General features: G+C 47.9%; 3 protein-coding genes across 3 annotated transcripts; 1 reads left to right on the top strand and 2 right to left on the bottom strand.

Moving 5' to 3' along the window:
* The first annotated feature begins 4006 nt into the window (after positions 1-4006).
* Positions 4007-5020, top strand: LOC131209751 (large ribosomal subunit protein bL17m). The gene has a single exon (XM_058202885.1). It carries the CDS (start codon positions 4135-4137, stop codon positions 4744-4746), a length of 612 nt encoding a protein of 203 aa, XP_058058868.1. The 5' UTR covers positions 4007-4134; the 3' UTR covers positions 4747-5020.
* Positions 5021-5951: 931 nt separating this feature from the next.
* Positions 5952-7519, bottom strand: LOC131207290 (cytochrome P450 4d2-like). The gene is made up of 2 exons (XM_058199902.1): positions 6888-7519; positions 5952-6822 (listed from the first exon to the last, which is right to left on the bottom strand). The coding sequence occupies exons 1-2, from the start codon at positions 7517-7519 to the stop codon at positions 5952-5954; spliced, it is 1503 nt and encodes a 500-aa protein (XP_058055885.1).
* Positions 7520-7770: 251 nt separating this feature from the next.
* LOC131209621 (cytochrome P450 4C1-like) lies at positions 7771-9575 on the bottom strand. The gene is made up of 2 exons (XM_058202730.1): positions 8831-9575; positions 7771-8756 (listed from the first exon to the last, which is right to left on the bottom strand). Exons 1-2 carry the CDS (start codon positions 9460-9462, stop codon positions 7856-7858), a joined length of 1533 nt encoding a protein of 510 aa, XP_058058713.1. The 5' UTR covers positions 9463-9575; the 3' UTR covers positions 7771-7855.
* Positions 9576-20504: the final 10929 nt, after the last annotated feature.

The raw sequence follows: 20504 nt of genomic DNA, 5'->3' as shown, positions 1-20504 counted from the left end.
GTTTTGCGGTTTATCAATTTGTCGTATCATCGCCAAACGAAGGTGGCGCGCAGCTGTCAATCATTATCGCCGGCCCCATCTGATAAGATAAGTCAAAGGTGACCGAAGGATTGTTTATTTTGCGCGCCGCGATATCGGAAGACAATTTCGCGTGCAGAGGAACTTCGCTTAGTTTTCCCCGATGTGAAGGCCATTTCGTCGACCCTGCCGGATCCGGTTTCGTGTCCGAATTCGTTTGCTTTTCCCATTATGTTGCCAATGTTGGCACCACCACCCGGACCCGGAGACCCTGGGATGGAGCGTGGCCGTAGAGTAAAGAATCAGTGCCATTTTTGCCGCTGGGAAAGTCTCGCCAAACGTAGGCGTAGGCAACCGGTGCCGAGCCCAGGGAACGCTGGTTTCCATTCATAAAACGGAACAAACGCCCTGATGGAAAGCAACGTGAAAATAGGAATATTGTCAAGCAGCGTTGAGAAAAAGCTGTCAAAAGTTCATAGACACTGGGGGGGAGTGTTGTTTGGCACTAGCCGCCACCGCTGGCACCAGTCCGGCGCTGGCTGGAGGCGGAAAAGCGAATTGCTTGCTGCCTAACAACGGGAGTGGAAACTAACGAGTGCGAGGGAGAGAGCGAGCAAAGGAGGGAGCGAGAAAGAATGGTGTTGGAAAAAGGGAAAACACAACAAGTGCCGCGTCCACCGGATCACAACAGAGCGCGTAGCCACTGGAGTCCTCTCTCCCTTACGGCGCAGCCCCGGACTGGGAATCGGGGAGGAAAAAGAACAGCGCGAGCGGGAGAGAGAGAGAGCACGATAATGAGAGAGAGACAGCCAAACAGCGAGTGAGATGGAAGCAGTGGCGCGTTCAGCGAAGCGATGGAAAACACACCTCGCCCCGCGCGGCTCGCCGACACAGAGAGTTCAAACAACTCTTTTGCGGACCACCGTGCGTCCGCTCTGTCCGCGCTCCCACCACCACCACCGGCGCCGACCTCGAGCACGCGAACACAAACCGGATCGAAACATTTGCATCGTGGCGCGCGCACAGGTTCGCCGCCCGCAAATTGTACTGACGCAATGTAAGCATAATCAGCGGAGCTCTGCCCGGCTGCCGAAAGAAGGCTCGAACTCCGGACAATGCTTCGCACGGACCGGGCGCGCATGTCTAGAACCGTATTAACCACACAAGAGTGTACCAGAGCAACCTACAAAAGAGGAACGTTTATACGTTGAAAATACTTCCTTCTTTTCCAACGAACCTAAACGCTGGCGGATAGTGGTAGGATTCTGATCCGGGAGCGTGGCGCCTTTAGTAGGCCACTTGTTCCGTTACTCCGAAAGAGGTTACTTTTCACTGGGCGCCGCACACCTGTTTGTCCCTCTGGATGCTGGGTCCCGGTCGGTCAGGCGATTTCGGGCACCATTTCGCTGCAGCCTGTTTCACACGCGGGCCGGTGTCCTTGTTGGCACTTCTGAGGCTTCGTCCCAAAACACAACACTTTCGCGTTCCAGCCACACTCAGTCTGGGGCTGCCATATGTTTTCTCCCTCCGGCTGCTTCGGACGCACGCGCACCGGAGCTTCTCTCGCTCTGCGGTCCACGATGGCACCGACGGCGAAGCGTGGTGCGGGTTGCGTGTGCATTGTTCTGGCCCCAGAACGAACACCAGCGCAGAAGTGCTCCGATTCGGTTCTTTGCTCTCCGCTTCGTACCTGGACCAGCGCTCGAAAGGGTTACAGACCACTCGCCGCACCGCAGCGTTTCGTCGACATTCCTGGTCTAGTATGCGAGGGCTCGATCGCGTCTGGGGGTAGTGAACGTGCGAGCGAAACGGGGGAACTGTGATGCGCGGTGGCCCTCTCTGTCTACCGTTGTTGCAGCGTGGCCGCTGAATCTATCCGGTCGCCCAGCGAATGCTCCCCTTTGGAAGACCTTGTTGCTCTCATTCCCAGGTAACCCTCGGGCTCCGGACACTTCCGCAGGCGCATGCAGACCGCGGATCCTACATTTTCTCACACAGACCCATCGTGCAGGAAAATAAATACCAGATTGAAACTACTCTGGCGATTCGTTCCGTACTTTCGTGCACATTAAAGCCAAGTGTGGTGCAGTAGGACCCGTCCCGAAGTGGCCCGTCATCAACCGGCAGCATCGACAGCACAGCAGCAGCAAACGAAGGAACGGGAAATCGCGGCCCATAATCATAACGGATTCACCATTGGGGCATGCTCTGGCTTCCGGAACATTTAATCGGGACCGGAATTTAGCAAGTACACAAACACACACGCAACGCCATGCACAGGAATCAACCGACAAGCGAAAAGAAGGACACTTACGTACAGCGACCACGTTCCGCGTGAGCCTCTCTTAACGAAACGGATTTTCCAGCACTCCAGCTCCACCAATTTTCACTCAACTCTTTCCGCAATCCTGCGCGCACTCGAGGACCTTTTTTTTCGTCGAAGCGCGGAAAACACGTCGCGACAGAAATTCGATTCTACCGAATGCACACGCCGGCTTCGGAATCCATTTTCTGCACTTCGACGAAGAGCGGAAACAATTGCGCGCTCGGTCTCACTCACTCGCCATGAGCACTCGGCATAACTATTATTCGAGGTACACTTTGATCTGAAAATGTGTGATAGGTCGTTACGGCCACGCAGAATCATATGGAGAAATCATATTCGGTCGTTCTCTCGTCTGTCGGTGCTTTTGTGCGAATCTCCAACACTGGTGAAGATGAATGCTGTCCGCACAGCTTCTCGTCAGAATTCGTCCACGGGACGCTGACCGGTTTCGTATTGTTAAGAACAGAGGAACGATGGAATCAGCAAGAGCGAGAGATACAGCGAGAAAGCGGATTACAGGACGCTGCGTTAAATCGAATAAAACTAACAATAATGAAATGGCCAACCGAAGAGCCGCTTTAGAATACAGGATTGTTGAGATGCACACAGAAACCCTTTAAAAAGGAACGGTCTTCTCACTCTCTCTCGCTCTTGCTATTTGTTCCGATCAGATGGCAGATGGACACTGAGAGATTTGTTCTGCACTGGGATAAACTCGCGAGAAGCGCACTATGGGGAAAAGGTGGTCATAAACCAACTAAAAACTGGGGGGTTTTATTCATATTAGCCTGAAACAGAAAAGTGACCCGTCGGAACAACACGCAGAAAATATTAGCAACTAACAGCACGCAAATAGGACGCCGGACGAAACGCAAAACGCAACCGCACGCTTGAATTTTTGAAGTAAAACAAATCTTTCTCTGAAACAATTTCTCTGTATTTTCTGACCGCTAACTAACCTAACTTTTCAACCTAACCAAACCTATTTCCAACCTAACCTACTGTATTTTTCTTTGCTCTTTCTGTTTTCGTGCGCTCTCACTCTCTGTTTCACTATGGGTAAAAGGCGATTCCAAACCCACTTTTAAAGTAATGATTTTAGTTGTATTTTCCCAAAATAGATAATCAGTTTTCTATCAAACGTTTAATAGTTCATGTGTTGGGTACTTCGGTTGTTTCTAAATTCCCACAAACTCAATGGGTAAAGCTCCTCGATCATTTGATATCCTTTTTTACGCTCATAAGGCTTAAGTTTTTTTTTATCAGAAATTTGATATTTGCAGACGATTATGCATTTAAGCATTTTAATGTAATGGGGATTGCAGCTTAAGCGTATAAATACCTTAAAATATGGAAAAAGTCTATTAAAAACAAGGTAAAAGTTATACACGCTTTCAAATATTTAATGAAGTAGTCTATTACACATAAAATGCTCAATTTATTTAAAACGCATGCATAGAAAACAATAAAGTTAACAAAAATCCGCAGACTCTCCTTAAAAAAAATATGTACGTCTTTTCCGTACAAATTCTCCACTGTGCAACGCAACGAAACCCAAAAACCCAAATACTCTCTTCTCTTTCTCTTCGAACCGGTTCAACCGAACCGGTTCCATTAGTCGTTGTTTTGACATTTTAAGCATCTGTCAAAATGGTGGGAATATCGTTCGAGAGAGAAAGGAAATGTGTTTTGATTGAGTAACAATACTTCCGTTTTTCGGCTTTTCGTGAAGTGTGCATTTATTTGAACCTAACATCGCCCAAAAAGTTGTGGAAAACACCACCAGAAACATGAATCAGGCGGAAGTGACGAAGCTTATGTCGCAGTTGCGGGTGGCGATCCAGCCGCGGCACCGCAACCTCAAAAACCCACGAGGACCCGAAGGCCGGTTGGACAAGCTGCGCAAAACGGTGACGGCCCTGGTGAAACACGAGCGAATCGAACTGAACTACCAGCGGGCGGATGAGGCACGCGGGTATGCGGAGCGATTAATATCGGACGCCATACGGCACGGGGACTGCCACAAGCCCACGATGGAGATGGCCGACTTCTGGTTGCTCGAGAAACAGCTCGTGCACAAACTGTTCAAGGTACTGGCGCCACGGTTCGAGGAGTATAAGGTGTCAGCCACACGGATGTACAAAGCACCGAAGGAGTACCCCGGTTGGTACCGGAAGCGAGCCGTGCTAGAACTGCGCGGAAATCCTTACCCGCCGCTGTTGCCTAATCAGTCAAACAATCGCTTCCTGCTGCACAACGTACTGATGGACGAGGCCCGGAAAGACTATCGAAAGGAAAAGTACGCCGAGATTGCGGCACAGATTGGAAGCGATACTGCAGAATCGCCTGTAGCAGAAAGCGCGGCCACGAAAGAGCAACAAAAGCCTCCAACGCAAGCATAACTCACTTGAACATAGTATAACACCATTTGCTTAGATTTATAGTAGAACAGGCGAATAATAAATATCACAAAGTGGTAGAGAGAGAGCGCGAGAGGAAATAAGAGATTTCACTCCGGAGAAGATTAAATGGATGTGTTATCGATTTTTTTTGTCGTCGTCGGTGTTCAATGCTGGCCGCAGTATCTTTGGTATTATTTACAATCACTATCGTGGGACGAACGCGCGTAAAATGAGCTCGGGACATTCGAAGCGGAATAGGCACAAATGTGTGTCAAGGATGTTCGTTTGGGGCCTCATCTGGAAGGGATATGGCACCGAAAGACGACGAGACAAAGGAAGGAAATAAAATAAATTGGACGTAACACAATATCACAGCATCTTCGCACTTGAGTTGACGAGGAAATGGTACGCTTGCGCTAGCCCAATTCAAATCGGATCGCTATACAGTTTCTCACCACTAAAATATGAACCTTTGCATTCGAGGGTAGGCTTCGCAGGGTGACATTTTTTCAATGAACGACACAAATGGGAGGCCGTCCGTTTACCGGCCCATCCCGTACCATACGAAGATGCCTCGGTAAACATATGGACGTGCTGTACAAACATATTGTATTCATAATCAACATTTTTATCGCCTTCATTCCCTACATGTGATAAACCATGTGTCTCGCTCACGACACAGTACTATTTTCTCGAAAAACTGTCCCCACGGAAGGAGTGAAATGACGAATCTCAAAAAACGCAGGATATCAATTTTATCGACATCGTCATCGTATGCTTCATCGGATGATACAGAATCGTCATCTCAAGAGTCTTAGTAGGACATATCGTTCGTACCATCTCCGAATTATATCGTGAAATTGAGACAACCGACCCCCGGTCCTTGTACGGTCAATTTAGCATGACGCTGGACTCTAACGATGTCTCTGCTTCATATCTGCTGATGATTACAATGCCCCGGAATGGGCCGTTTCGTACACGATACATTATGTCTGGCCCGTGATCGTTGAATAGCCACATCGTTACGTTTGGTAATTGCTTAACGTTTGACGACCCAATTCACCGTACAAACCTCATTTCAGACGACATCCTGTTAAAAGTTCCGCAAAGTACAGCAAACGTGGTGTCCTTACACTACACTTCTAGTTGGTGGTAAAATATATGAAAACGAGCAGAAAAGTTTTAATAAAACCAAACTTAACTATCTATCTCGGCAGCAATTTAATGAACGCACCACCGTGGGGCTTTAGCGTTATGTCCGCCTTCACCTTCAGGACTTTCTCTTCCGAACTCGGCAACACCCGGTAATGGATTAAGAGCTTAACCAGAACAGTTTTCATTTCTATCATCGCGTAACGTTGCCCCATACAGGAGCGCAGCCCAGCACTGAAGGGAATGTAACTGTACGGCATTATTTGCGTTCCGGTAGAATCATTGTTCTGGCCGGCGAACCTTTCCGGGCAGAACACGTCCGGCTCGGGGAAGAATTCCGGGTCGGTTTGCATAACGAAAATGTTCAGCATCACCTCCGTGCCAGCCGGTATCGGGATGCCATCAATAATCATATCGCCGGCCGAACACCGACCAACCATCGGCGCTGGTGGACTGATGCGAAGTGTTTCCTTGATAACCAAATCCAAGTACCGGAGCTCGTTCAGCGACGCGTAGGATAGCGGGACTTTGCGGAGATCACCGGCACCCGCGTAGACGGTCCCAATTTCATCGTAAACTTTCTGCTGAACGACGGGATATCGGGAGAGGTAATAGAGGGCAAAGCTGAGACAGGAAGTGGTTGTCTCGTGGCCGGCAAACATAAACGTGCCCACTTCTCCACGAATGTCATCCTCGGGGAACGGGTGACCGTTGGGCCGTGTTTCCAGAAGCATGTCGAGGACGGTCGTTCGCCGTGGGGCACCATTGCAACGGAGCAGCTTTCGTTCGCGAACGACATCATCCGTGAACTTGTGCAACACTTTCACCATTTTCCTCATGCGCCGCCCAGCGCTCGTCAAAGGATAAACCCAACTATGGCCGCGCAGCGGATCAAACACTCGCTTGTGTATGAGATCAATTAACCTGCCGAACGAAAATGTAACACAACCATGGTTAACAAAAAAAACAGAGCCAACAGAGGAACTTACTCATCGGTGGCAGCAATAAATTGTCCCGTAGGATTCGACTGACAGTGTAGTTGAACGCCCATCGCCGTCTCGCAGATAATGTCCATCGTGCAGTACCGGATCGGGTTGTAGATATCGAAATCGTCTCCACCGACATACGGTGCCAACGTGGCCACCAGCACATCCGAATGGGCAATCATCACTTCCAGAAAGTCTTCGAGCATTTTGTAATTGAACACCGGATCGATTAACTTTCGCCGGATACTCCACTGCTGTCCGCACGCTATGACCGTGCTGATACCCAACCAGGGCTTGAAGAAGTCGTAGAAGGATGGTTTACGAATGGTTTTTGCCTGAATAACTTGCTCCACAACACGTGGCTCGCTAACCAACAGCTTGAATCCGTTACAGAGTTCCTGCAGCAACAGATTCTTACCGTACTGCCGGTGAAAGTCGACCAGCGTCCGTTGCACACCGTCTGGAGAAGTGTTCTTAAACAGCAGAGCACTGCCCAGTAGTGGTACCGAGGGAAGGGCTTTGAAATCGGGCAACTGCTTCAAGAGCTTCTCCGCCCGCCGACGATTTAAGAACACTTTTACGATTATATGTAAAATTAAAAGTATGACTAATAGCAACACAAGGAAAATAGACATTTTGGATAGTTCGTCGTTTCTGTTCGGGGGAAGCAAACGATTCATCCTGGATGAGTAGGGAAATGCAACTGATGAGTTGCACCTCAAACATGCACGCAGGATGCATTGTTATCTTCAGCGAGCATAGGTTATCGAATAGGTCCAGATGCACTCTCAATCCGCATTTATTTGGGTCACATCGAGCCAACAAAGTTAATCAGAAAAACGGGCACAAAATGTAGGCCTTTATACTCCTTCAGAACCACGGTAGGCTAGATACGCAATCGCAAGCCGCGTGCAAGTGATACGAACCGTCTTGCGCCTGCTTTCACGCAGTGATAAGCAACCTTACAACCACTAGCGTGCCACAATCTTTACGAACGCACCATTTACCGGTTTCAGCGTCATATCGGTTTTGATAAGCAGCTTGTGGTGGTCTTCGCAGGGCAAAAATTGGAAGTTGGCCAACAATTTCACCAGGATCGTTTTAATCTCCAGCATAGCGTAACGCTGTCCGATGCAGTTCCGAGAGCCAACGCTGAACGGGATGTAGCTGTAAGGTTGCCGGGACGCCTGTGCCTCCTCACTGAAGCGCTCCGGATCGAAGCGTTCCGGTTCGGGGTAGAGCTGCGGATCGTTGTGCAGCGCGTAGATGAGGATCGCGAATTCCATACCCTTCGGAATCTGCACACCGTCAACCACCATATCGCCAGCCGATTTCCGCCCTATGATCGGTGCGGATGGATTCATGCGCAGCGTTTCCTTTATCACCATCTCAAGGTACCGCAGTTCCTGCAGAGTGCTGTGCGTTAGCTCCACACTCTTCGCATCCGATCCTACGACCTGCTGAATCTCGTCGTATAGCTTTTGCTGGATGGCGGCATTCCGAGAGAGATGATAAACAGCAAAGCTGATGCAGGACGAGGTGGTATCGTGCCCGGCAAACATAAACGTATCCACTTCCTCTCGGATGTCGTCGTCGGGTAGAGGCTCACCGTCGACGGTAACGTTCAGCAGCAGATCGAGCAACGTCATGCGCCGCTTGCCGTAAAGATCCGTCTCTTCCAGCTTGCGTTCGGTCTGTCGCCGTTCGCGCTCCTCCAGTAGCTGCTTTTTCCGCTCGTTAATGACACGATACGCAAAGCCGTGCACTACCTTAAGGCACTCATTTAGCCGCCGGGATTCTTTCTTAAGCAAGAACAACCATTTGAATTCACGCCCGAAGGAAAACATTCGTTTGAGAACAATGTCTGAAATCCTGGCAAAAGGAACAACGTCAAAAGAAATCGTTAGTCCTTCATTGATACACGTTTTCAGTGGCATCGTACTTACTCCTTAGCGGCTTGCACATACTCCGACTGTGGATCTTCCTGAGTGTTCAGCTTAACTCCCATCGCCGACTCGGAGATAATGTCCAGCGCACAGTAGGTAACGGGCTCGTAAATGTCAAAATTCGGCCCTCCTGCTTTGGCGGACAGCTTCCGTATCAGCACGTCCGCCTGGTGGTTCATAATGATGAGAAAGTCTTCGAGAATCTTGAAGTGGAACGTTGGCGTAATAATCTTTCGGCGTTGGGCCCACTTCGCACCGGTTGAAACAACGAGCCCCGATCCCAACCAGGGCTTCATGAAGTCGTAGATTATCGTCTTTTCGATGGTCTTCGCCTGTATCACCTGCTCGATCACAGCGGGACTGCTGATTTGAAGCGACGGCTGATTAAACAGATTTTGCGCAATGAGGTTACGGCCGTACAGCTTGTGGAATCCGACAAAGGTGTTGAAGATTCCGGCCGGCGTAGGATCTTTGAAGTGGTACGCCGACCCGAGCAGTGGAATCGAGGGAACACTGCCAAAGTTGGGCAACTGCTTCTGCAGCCAAGCTACGGTAGCTCGGTTCCGAAGAATCGTAACCAGAATCCATGATCCGACGATCGCGATCAGCGTCAATAGTAGCAACCAAAACATGATGGTTCTCTCTCATGCGCATCCAAGGTCACAGTCGAGGTCGTCTTCGGCACGCCTTTTCTATCTGTCTCTTCTATCTCCGTTTGCTGTATCAATTAAACGCACTTGGCCGCGGTTTCTTCGGAACTCTTCGTGGCACTCGAGTCCAAACAATACTGAATTGATTGATGAGCACAACTCGCGATGTTATAGCTAAATTGGACGCGTTGGTGAGCGTTTAGGCCGCGGGTCGCGGTTTGCATGCGTGTGTGTACGTGTTATACACATGCTTTATTAGCTACGCAGGTTAACCGACGAGATTCGTAGCGGGTCGCGAAGATTAAGGTGTCCATGTTTGTGTGATCAAAATTTACCTTAAATGCCGATGCCGAAAGTAGCAACAGAACCCTCCGATTACAACATCTGTTACATGATGCAATGTTTTTTGTGGACTATGGTATATCTGCTAGTGTTGAATAGTTGCTCCAAGAAGCATATATGGGAACTATTTTAAGTCATGACCAGTTCAGCATTCAAAATAGATTTTAAATATGCATAACATAGGATACATTCTCTAAACGTTCTTCACTTTTGATTTTAGTAAAATACGTTAGAAATAGTTTAACAAAGGTGAATCTAGCAAGATTCAGATTAATTTGTAAAAAAGCAAATCGCATTCCATATAGTGTTGTCCAGTGCAACTAATAGCTAGACCGGAACTGAAGGTCTATTGATATTTGAACTACTGATATAAGACTATTGACTACTATTGATATAAGAACTATTGATATTAAAAAAAAAGTTGAAGTTACATCATTTACGTAGCTCTTCCCTCAGCTCTTCCCTCAGTTCTTCCGGCTACTCTTGATCTGTTCAAGGCAATCTTCACCGAAGCAGAAGCACCTTTGCGGCCCGGCTTGGTATGCTTATAAATTTGCTACGATTATTTATAGGATTGTCGAACGCCTGGACGCGCAATCCGAGCTCATAAACAATGACCATTGCATAAACTTTAGCACGGCGAGTAATCGACAAGGATCTACCGCCGCACCAGGAAGCCTATGATCACACTCCCCAACTGCACAGAACTCTGCAGCCCAAATACCGTTAGTTATTGTTCCTTCTTCGGCCCACTCTCCCACTCTATGGCTCTCTCTCTCTCTCACTCTCTGTTTAACAAATACAGGTTTACAGGACTCCGTTCCCGGCGTTAATATGCCTTTGCCGCCGAGGAACTGATTATAATTTATAATGCCAACCCAAGCACTGTTACGAAGAAACAAAGGATCATGTGAAGGAGCATCAAGGGCGTCCCCAACGCAGGCACCAAGAAAGCGTGCTTGCGGAAGACAGGCCGGTCTCACCTTGGCGCGATCAGGTGGCGCTGCTGGTACGGTGGCACATAAATCAGGATGGCCCGTCCGAATGAGCAGGGTGCTCGCTCTCGGCTGCGCTTAAGACCTGCGATGCTGCGTTGTTTATGTTTGATTTATTGACGGCTGGGTCTGCGAAAATCTGGCCGAGAATTGTGGTGTCTCCGGATCGACGAAGAAAACGGAAGCGAGTGGGGAAAATTAGTAATCGGTACAGGCAGTCTGACTGTGTTTGTGGGACAAGCGATTGTGTCTTCGATCGTCCGGACATATTTGGTGGAAGATTGTTATTACCTGAGAATGATGGGCGAATTTGATCGATAGCCGCTATAAGGCAAAGCAATGGGCAGAGCTGATCTAGAGCAGGTTGATTAGGTTTGATACTCTTGTACGATGCGTAAACATACGCGACTGAGCATTCCTTCAATGTTTAAAAAAATATTTTTAATTTCAGAAGAACGGACCGGCCCATATTTATTCCTTCAATGTTGTTAATATTCATGGGGGGGACTTTAATCGTAGTCTAAATGTCTTCATTAGTTTCAAAACAGAAGCTCTTGAAAGTGTTGCGATGAAATTAACTGAAATAATTTATTTGAATTAGCCAAATCTAATTCGTTTGTCAAAAGAAATTACTTTGTGCATTGAAGTGCTAATAGACATATTGAATAAATGATCATTGCCTTATCCACAAACATTAATCGAAAAGAATTTACAATTGACGGGAGCTCTCGTGAAACAGCAAACGACACTGATCGTTCATTCATCGTCGTTTGATGTCAAGTTCAATTTGTACCCTGAGATTGGTTTAATTTCATCAGAACCGTACGCGTACGGTCGTGGCAAAATTTCGACCGTTGCGTGGCTGCCATTCCTACGTTCTTGATGCTCCTCTGTTATTTTTAAAGAAGTCTCAAGGTGGAACAGAAACCATTGCCAGCGGCAAAAGGCGCCCGCTACCAACCGGAACTCGTAGCCCATCCTTTAATGTGGCTTTTGGCAAACAAATCAAATTATTGATCCAACCGACGCCTATCGGTGGTAAACAAGCTGCTCCGGGACACGCTGCGCCTAAGATGGATGGATCTGGGCGGTATCTCAGCTTCTTGAAATAATCAGTTTGTGTCGAGGTGTTTGTCGTGTAGCCTAGAGTAGACTTAATCCTATTACCACCCCAGTACCGGTACCGTATCCGTTCGTTCGGTGACAGATGCTTGCGCACCTTGCAGGCGTTCGTTAACTTTAGGCGTAAGGACGTATTTTAGCTTGGCGTGCCCGGTGGCGGTTTTCGGGTGGCCCGGAACGCCCAACCGACAGGTCACAGAAGCAATAGGTTCAGCCCCTTCTACGGCCGCGTTGTATCGAGATCGTGCAAATAATTAAAAGCTTATTTAAGCAAACCGTTATCTTCCGATGATTTATGGTGGTCCGTGCGGCGCGATTTTCATCCGGACAAGCGCGATTATGAAAAGCGTAATTTGAGCAGCTTCCAAATTATCCACAACCATCGAAATCCTTCCCTTGCCGGTAGCCAATTGGCAGCTTCTTGAAGGGCGGCGCCTACGGGAAAGGTAACTTTTGCCTCGCACAATAAAAGTTGGCCATTACGGGACGGGGTTTTTGTGCATTGTTCAAAAGTAATTGTAGCCCAAAGAGTGGGCTCGGAATGTAAAAACTGACACGAGAGTCTAAATTGGCGCCCGGTTCGTTCTTTCGTTTGCTTGATTCTGGCAATGAATGGAGTTTCGCCCCCTTCGAGCTCGTCTTGCTAATGAATGCGCAAACAAAACTAGTGAATTTATGGTCTTCGTTTGCACTTTTCCGAAAGCATCAAGATGCTAGGAAACCACCTTCTCTTGGTGGTATTGAAAATTCGCTACAATCTGGTGCCGCCGTCAATGCATTTAATAGCTTCATTGTGAACCACCGGAAAAGCTCTATTTAGTAAACTTTTCCTTTCCGGTAGAGAAGGTCACGCAATCTTATACAGATTCGGTTTTTGTTGGACCGAATTTCGGAGTATGGACAATGTTTGTCCCGCAGGCGATGACTTTAGTGCTCTGCACGATCGTTTGTCCATCGTCGAACCGACGAAGATGGAAAAATATAAAACCTCTCCGCAATGGACACATAAAAGTATCGTTGGGCTGCTAACCTAACAGAATCATTTTATAGGCATGATGCCGTTGGCATCGTTCACTTCCTACGTAGGTGGCAGAACCGGTATCGAATGCGGGACTTGAAGTCTCGCTCAAAACGGAAACGAAAAATAGTAGGACTCGTTACGCCGGATGCCTATTGGAAGTGCGCCGATATGTTGCTTTAATAAGACGAAAAATGGCGAAAAAATAAAGACCAGAAGCGTAAAAGGCCAAGATGTTTATCGTTCCCCCGGCAGGGATGGAAAGAGGCCCATTTCTACGGCAGGGATGCAAATAGACCCATTCCTACGAAGAGACACTTGCCACGATGGCTCTCTGGTGGATGTGGCTAAAAAGACGCATTGCGCAGGTAAAAGCCATGCAGTCGTGCTGTTTTTAGTGCTCCGCATAACTTGCAGACACCATTTATGTGGCCAACAAAATCAACGGAATTAATATCGTCAATCTTCAACGTGTCGGCTCTTCAAGAACTTTTTTTGATCGATTTAAGAAGAAAAGGAAGTTCCCCGACGTTGGTGACCATTCAATCCATATCAGAGAAGACAGTAGTACATAACGCACAATAACTGCAAAATACTTCTCTTCAGAAATACTACTTTTCATCGATCTTCGGAGGGTTCCGGAACGAATTTAATGAGGATTTTCTCCCTCGGTACTACTTATCTTTATTTAGTACGTCCGGAGCAGAATTGTGGAAGAACACGACACAGGGAGAGTAGGGCCTGTGTGTACCGTAGCAATTAAATTTTGATTTTCATCAAATGTTACTGAACTAAAGGATACTAAAGGTAATGCGGAACGTTGCTTAGCAAAAAAAAAAGGTTCAGGTTTAATTGGAACCGATTTGCTTTCACACTCGATTGACCGGAAAAAGGGTCAGCTACAAAGGGCGGTAGGTGACGCGGTGAAAAGTGAAAATGTTACCAAGTGTTTAAGAGGAAGATACTTTTCCATGGACCTGCAACGTGCACAAGCATGGTCGGTCCGCTACGGGCACCCGTTTCTCCGCCTATAAATCTGTAAAAAATATGGTAAGGACATGAGATATCGAGCAGAAAATGAAAAGTATTTTTCTTATATTTTCACTCCTGAACGGGATGCGAACCAAGTGTAGATTATCCTCGTTGAAAAGTTTTACTCCGAATATTGGCTGGCAAATTTTTGTTTGAGAAATTTGCCTTTATCAAACTTTAAGTGGTACTCGGTGAAAACACACAGAGAGAGCTACTGAATTTGCCTTACTTAAGATTAGGTCCTTTCAAACTGACCTACAAACCTGGTGAAAAGGAAATCCCCCTATAGCACACCTGATGGCGACGATGGAGTTGCTTTTAAGGCAGAACATCAGCGATGAAAAGCGAATGAAACAACTCTATTGGCGTTGATGCTACTCACTGGGCGGAAATCCTGCCGCCGTGTGTTTTCACTTACCGGCGCAAACGACGCATTTTCCCCTCTGGAATCGAATAGCATTCAATACTGCGCACCATGTGCTGGAATTTCCAATCAATGACGAACGGTGCACATAGGAGCAGGGACCAAATTGCCGTTGCTTCGACGACCGGTTGACGGACTGGCAGGATTTCGAAGAATAATACAGACAGATTATTTTTTTATGGCGTCAAATCTACTTACAATTCATGAATAGACAGCAATCGTATCGCCATCTCCACATGGCCATTTCGGCGACACCTCGCCGACTGACCCATTTCTGATCTGTCTTTCTACTTCTATTCATTTGTTCCTCCTCTTCAAGCGTCCTCCATATCATTGGCTTCCGTTAGGCCGTTCCGGATGTTGCAGAAATATAAAATGAAATACAATTGAAACATTCACCGGAAAATAGGCGAGTCTGTTTGAGTTGCCAAGCGAAGAGCTTCTCCTGTCGTCAAAAGTCCTGAAAAGTTACAGGGCGCTCGGAGGCTTGCTCGCGCTATTTTAGTTCAATCATAACGAAACTCATTTCTAGGTTTTTGTACTATCATGTTATCGCTTGATCGCTCGGCAATAGCCAAAAAGGAGAGCAAATTGACTTTTGATTTACTGATCAGCAACGATAGAACCGCGCATCGGTCCGGCATCGTTCCGGTCCGTCAAAAAGCTGAAGCTATCGGAAAGAAAAGTGAGCAACGGCAAGCAGAATGTTTTCCACAGCACCGAGCCCGCTGTGTGTCGAAGCAGAATCAAATTTAAATTAATTCTATTGCTTCAAAGGACTGCCGTCGTGGAGCCCAACGATTGAGTATCGGTATTCTTCGTTAGCGTGCCACGTGTCGATCCGATGGGAATGGCGTTGTCGCTTTACACGAAAATGCTGCCCAAAATAAATGAACATTTTCAGGAATAATGCAACGTAAATGTGTTTGAGTTACATAGAGGTAACCAAAAAAAAAGGTAGCATTCAATTACGATTTGCAGCTAGCGAATGAAATTTCCGTCAGGATTAGAACATTGAATCATTTCACACTTGAATCGGAATTAAAAACTCTTCCTTCTCGCACTGGGTGGTCGAATATGTCATTCGTCGTGTTCTATTGAAAACAATTTCTTTAGCAAATTGCGAAACGATGAACGTGGTAACTTCAAATAAACGAATCACGGTAATGCATAAAATAGAAAACATAACCATTTAGTAACCATAGTTATAAGCATTTTTAAACAACTTTTAAGCAAGATTTTTATTATGTCGTCATTAACGACAATGTTCATAAAGTTGGTATGTAGAGGTATGTATTGATGTGGAAAATTATATCGAAAATCAAACGAAAACATCGTTCTCCTAACTTATGGCAGCATTTGAACAAATAATACTTCGCATCGTTGGGGCGCGTGACACGTTACTCTTTAATTTTACGGCACGCGAGCACTGGCCGAATGTTCGAATAGTAGTTCTATTCGTTTTTTTTTCGTGTTCTATGCCCTTCATGTTGCAGCGACAAAGTTTTCCCGGACTTTCCATTCTGACCAGTCAGCCCATTTCTGACACAAAGCAGCGATAAAGAAGCATAAAACATGGAGCGAATGGAGGCGAGCTTTTGTTCCGGACATCCGTGAAATCAGTGGTCGTTCTTTCTTCCGCTATCTGATTAGTAGAATCAATTTTCCATGCCAAATGAAGGCATTCTGTGTCTGGCTTAATAGTAATAGAAAGTGGGGCTTTCGTGTAGGCCTCTGTTGAAGCCGGCAAACGAACCAACGCAGCTATGGCGCAGCAACGTGGTGTGGAAATTAGTTTAGGGGAGGAACTCAAGGAAACCTTTGTGACTGCAAAACCATAACCCTACAGCATCACCACCACCTGGTAGTAATTAAGGCACAGCAGATGCTCCACCTTTTGATGCTGCTCACTGAAGGTGCATCGCTGAGAACCAGCCCATGCCATCCAATTCATTACCATCTGTTTTCTTAAGCGCTACCAGCTGAGGCGCTAAATCATATTCGTCGGCGGTTCCATTCTGTCGAGCTTATCGATGTCAACAGCACCATGGTGCATCGCGCCAGTATTCCGCCATCGGGGAAGGCAGAGGCCACATATTATGAGTGACAACGTTTTAATCCACTTCAAACCCGAACTTCATCAGCAGCGTCTTACCACGGTGAAAGACTTTCGCGAAAGGACGAAACGAGCGTCGAGGCGTGAGCTGATGTGAGGCCGTCTCAAGTACATCACTACACATCTTGGAACATCATGCTGACACGTCTGCCGAACGAAGGAGCAAACACTTTTCGTTGCAAAACAATTCCATTTGCACATTGCCGGAGGAAATGGAAGAGGATCTGTTCGGTTTGCGCGAAGTTGCCGGGCAACAACGCACGCCAACACTTCGTGTTCCTTCTGTCGTGACCGCTTCGTATCGTTGTCCATGACGCCACCGCCACACGGATGCAGCTTTCAGGCTGGTTCCGGTGAACGAAAAAAGGAAATGCGCGCTGAGCAGCTTCGTGAAACTGGTTGGGAAGTAGCCCACCCCGGAGACCAGTTAAAGTAAGTACACGCATGCAGACCCCACTACTATGCCCGGGTTGTCCCGCGAGGATTCACCATTTGATGGCACTCCTCGACCTCGACGGCTCCGGCACCGACGCCCAAACGTGGCCGTCGGCGTGTTTTCCATTATCCGGAAACTGGCGAAAATTAATTTGTGGCTTTTGTCTTTCGGGCGTGCCGTCCCAGCTTGGGGTGCCAGCCACAGCTTCTGACAACCATGCACGGAGCGAGTCCATTCTTCGTTCCCATAACACACAGGCACAGTAGCGCCTCATTCTGACCCTCACTGATGATCACGCGATCGGTTGGGGACCACAGGACACGGCGCCAACTGACCCTTCTTCGTCAACTGCCGGACGGCCACAATCTCGTTACCGACCGCCGGAACGCCCCGGCCAGAGTGAGGTTAGCCGCAACTCAGGCTCAACCCCAACTCTGGCGGTGGTCACGTTTTCCACGCGCTTCCGAAGGCGTGCGGAACTTTTGCCAAGAATAATAATCCGGGCCCGGCCGGCCCCGGAACGAGCACATGATTGGGCAGAAAATTAATATTCAAAGCAATCCGAAAGCCCCGCGGCGAAGGGCCACCAGTGAGGCATCGCCAGTTTTGGGCAGCCCATGGTGCTGGGCTGAGGCATGTTTTGTCAAATCATTTCGGTCACAACATGCTCCCGCTGGCCGCCAGAGCCCCCTCGGGGGGAACGCACCCGTTTCGAAGCAATTCCAGCTCCGTTCAACGGACGACCTTTTAGTGTAACTTGAGGCATCAATCCGATCGAAGTTGCCTTTTCGGTGTTGATTGGTTCATGTTACGCCGGCGATACTGATGCCGTTCGCCTCTTAAGGGAGTTCCCCACTTTGGACTTTCTATCGGCTCCCTTTTGCTCGGACAGAGGCATGATGATGGATTTATAATGTCAGCCACGCGATAGGTGATGAACTATCCCTTCAACGTTCGTTGGATAGTTTCATTAGTCAGGCGAAGGGTTTGACTGAGTACAGAATGAAAGAGGAATGGCTTTGGCCACGATTATCCGTAATTCATGCACAATTGCGTTTTGAAGCCCTTCAAGTTAAGTAAGGTTTTGATCTTTGGAAGATTTTTAAATCATCTCCGCTCTAGAATATTTCCGAATATGTTTCATAAGTTAAAATTTGGGTGGAAGCCATATACATCCGAACCATGACCCTGCATTCGGTTGGTCGAAAATAAAACGCAAATAACGATAGAACTATAAGCATAGCGTAACGCAACATAGTTCTGGCACTTCATTAAAAGTAGTGTCTCCAAATATTTACACAACATTGCCGACATTTCATGCTTAATGTGGCATCGTAACCAATCAACAACACACGCGGCAAATTAACCCATCAAAATCCGGACAAACGGCACACGCCACCAGATCGAATCGATAAATTTCAGGCCAAAGGTTTTCAAGTTCATCTTTTACATAAGATGCAGACCGACGGAGCGGCCGTGTGCTGTTGCAGGCCGCCCCCGTTCTTGCCACGTAGTAAAACGTGTCCAACAGACGAAGAGCATTTACGTGTCGAGACAGGCGGCCTCGCCCACGGCCGGTCACGTCGCCTTGGATATTGCATCGCGTCCGTCGCATCAAAGAGGATTTCGTCGAAGAAACAGGTGGTCAAGACAGGCCTCTTTCCACGGCATTCCATCACACAAACACACACCGTGGGTCCAATTTATGATCTTTGGTCCACACCACGGCCACAAATCATCCGTCGTGCCGCCCCCACCCGAAAGCGAGAGAAGGAACCCAAAATGAATAGCTTTAACCTGCAACTTACGGGAGGGGAGGGCGCCCTAGCTTTACCGGGTGACCGGGTGGCGCCAGTTGGCCCAACAAATGGTTTTTTCGCTTCTCAACGTTTTGGCTAAGTGGACAACTTTGGAAATTAGAGCAGCGGCGCACTAAACTGCGGGGCGGTGGTAAAAGTTCAAAAATCAAACCCGCACCCGCTGCCTGGCTCTGGCTCGCTGCTTGTCGAAATTATCTCCTCTTCAATCTGTCCGCCTTCGACCGGTATACCGGGGGTTCATCCGGCGACCGTGACAAATGGCGTCCCATCAATTCCGACACCGAGGTCCGAGGTGACGGCGAGAGCAGTGAAGGAAGCAATTTCTTTTCCCTGTTCCCTGGGTTAGCCGCCACCACCGGGGGAAGACGATGAAAATAAATCGCTTCATCGGGCTTTTCAAACCACAAATTCTTCGCTTCATCGTCCTCGTAATTCACACATCGTGGCACACATGGACGCCCTCTGCTTTGCCAGCCTGTGACCGGCCACCGCCGGGTTGGCAGGCGGAGTAACTTTCTCGAGCGTTACTTGCGACTGCTTGGTGCTTAAGGTACATCCTAACTTGCCCCGTTTGTTTACTAGTGATGGCCTAGGTGGCTCGTCCACTTGAATCTAATGACCACTTTTTCTCTAGGCTTAGAAGATATGGATCCTTCAGGCCAAATATGGCATGAATGGGTTGAAATCCAAAGTAGTCTTGGCCAATGGTTTAATCAGAGCCACATAAGAATGTAAGAATACCCATCTGTCTTAACTAGTCAAGGAAGTGCCTTTCTCTAGCCAAAACATTGCTCTTATCCATAGTGATTAATTTCCAGAATTTTTTGGTTACCATGTCTGGCTCTGAAATTCTTTTCTATTTCTGGAGCACAATAAAATGGCGGCGAAAAGGTTCCCCTTTGGGTTTCAATTTTTAAGTATTGTCACGTACAACATTTGAAGAAAGTAGAAGAAGGAATAAGGCGCGTGAGTGGTTACTCAATCATGCGTGATGTATATTTCTCGCTTGCGTTGCGTTCTTCATAGTAAATGGCGCCATAAAAAGTTCACGGCCCAGAAACTGAGCCCAGGCCGTGAATGGACGATAAACGATGGACCTTTGGCCCGCTTGAAGTGTGCCACGTGTCGTATGGACGATACTCTGCACAAGAAGGTGCCTGAAATGATCACCTCCACGAGGAGGTCAGATGGTCTCCTCAGCCTACGCCTAAGACTAAGGTAGCGGACCGATAGAGAAAGAGAGAGCGAAAGAGAGAGAGAGAGAGATCACCAAACCAAGCAGTAGTGGCAGTCAGTGACGAAGGTAACTTTAACGAGTTTCGTGCAAGGGACGGGTGGCAGTCAAAACAGATCGCCCGCCGGTTGGCGTCTGGCAAGGTAAAGGAGTTAACATATGATTGATAACAAACCACCCGACTGACCTACTTCCTGATCATCTCGACACAGTCACGGCCCAGTTTTTCCGCCCTGGCACCTACCGCCGCGGTAGGAAGGATATGAATCATTTCTCCTATCTGCCGTTTCGACGGGGAAAGCCCTGGCCCAATAAGAGGCCCATAATCGAGCTCCTGACGACGGTTCCGGAAGACGAAGGCGACGCACCGCGGCAGTTTTATGGAGTGAAAAGTTCATCGCCTGCCAACGGTCGGGCGTTCATCCGGAGGACGATTGATGGCGTAATTCGAGACCGGGGCGTGTTGGTCATGGTCGGACTGCGAG

The sequence above is a fragment of the Anopheles bellator genome, chromosome 2, assembly GCF_943735745.2.
Source record: "Anopheles bellator chromosome 2, idAnoBellAS_SP24_06.2, whole genome shotgun sequence".
In the NCBI taxonomy this organism is placed as follows: domain Eukaryota; kingdom Metazoa; phylum Arthropoda; class Insecta; order Diptera; family Culicidae; genus Anopheles; species Anopheles bellator.
The sequence above is the reverse complement of the archived record's forward strand: the minus strand, read 5'-3'. Positions and strand labels throughout refer to the sequence as shown.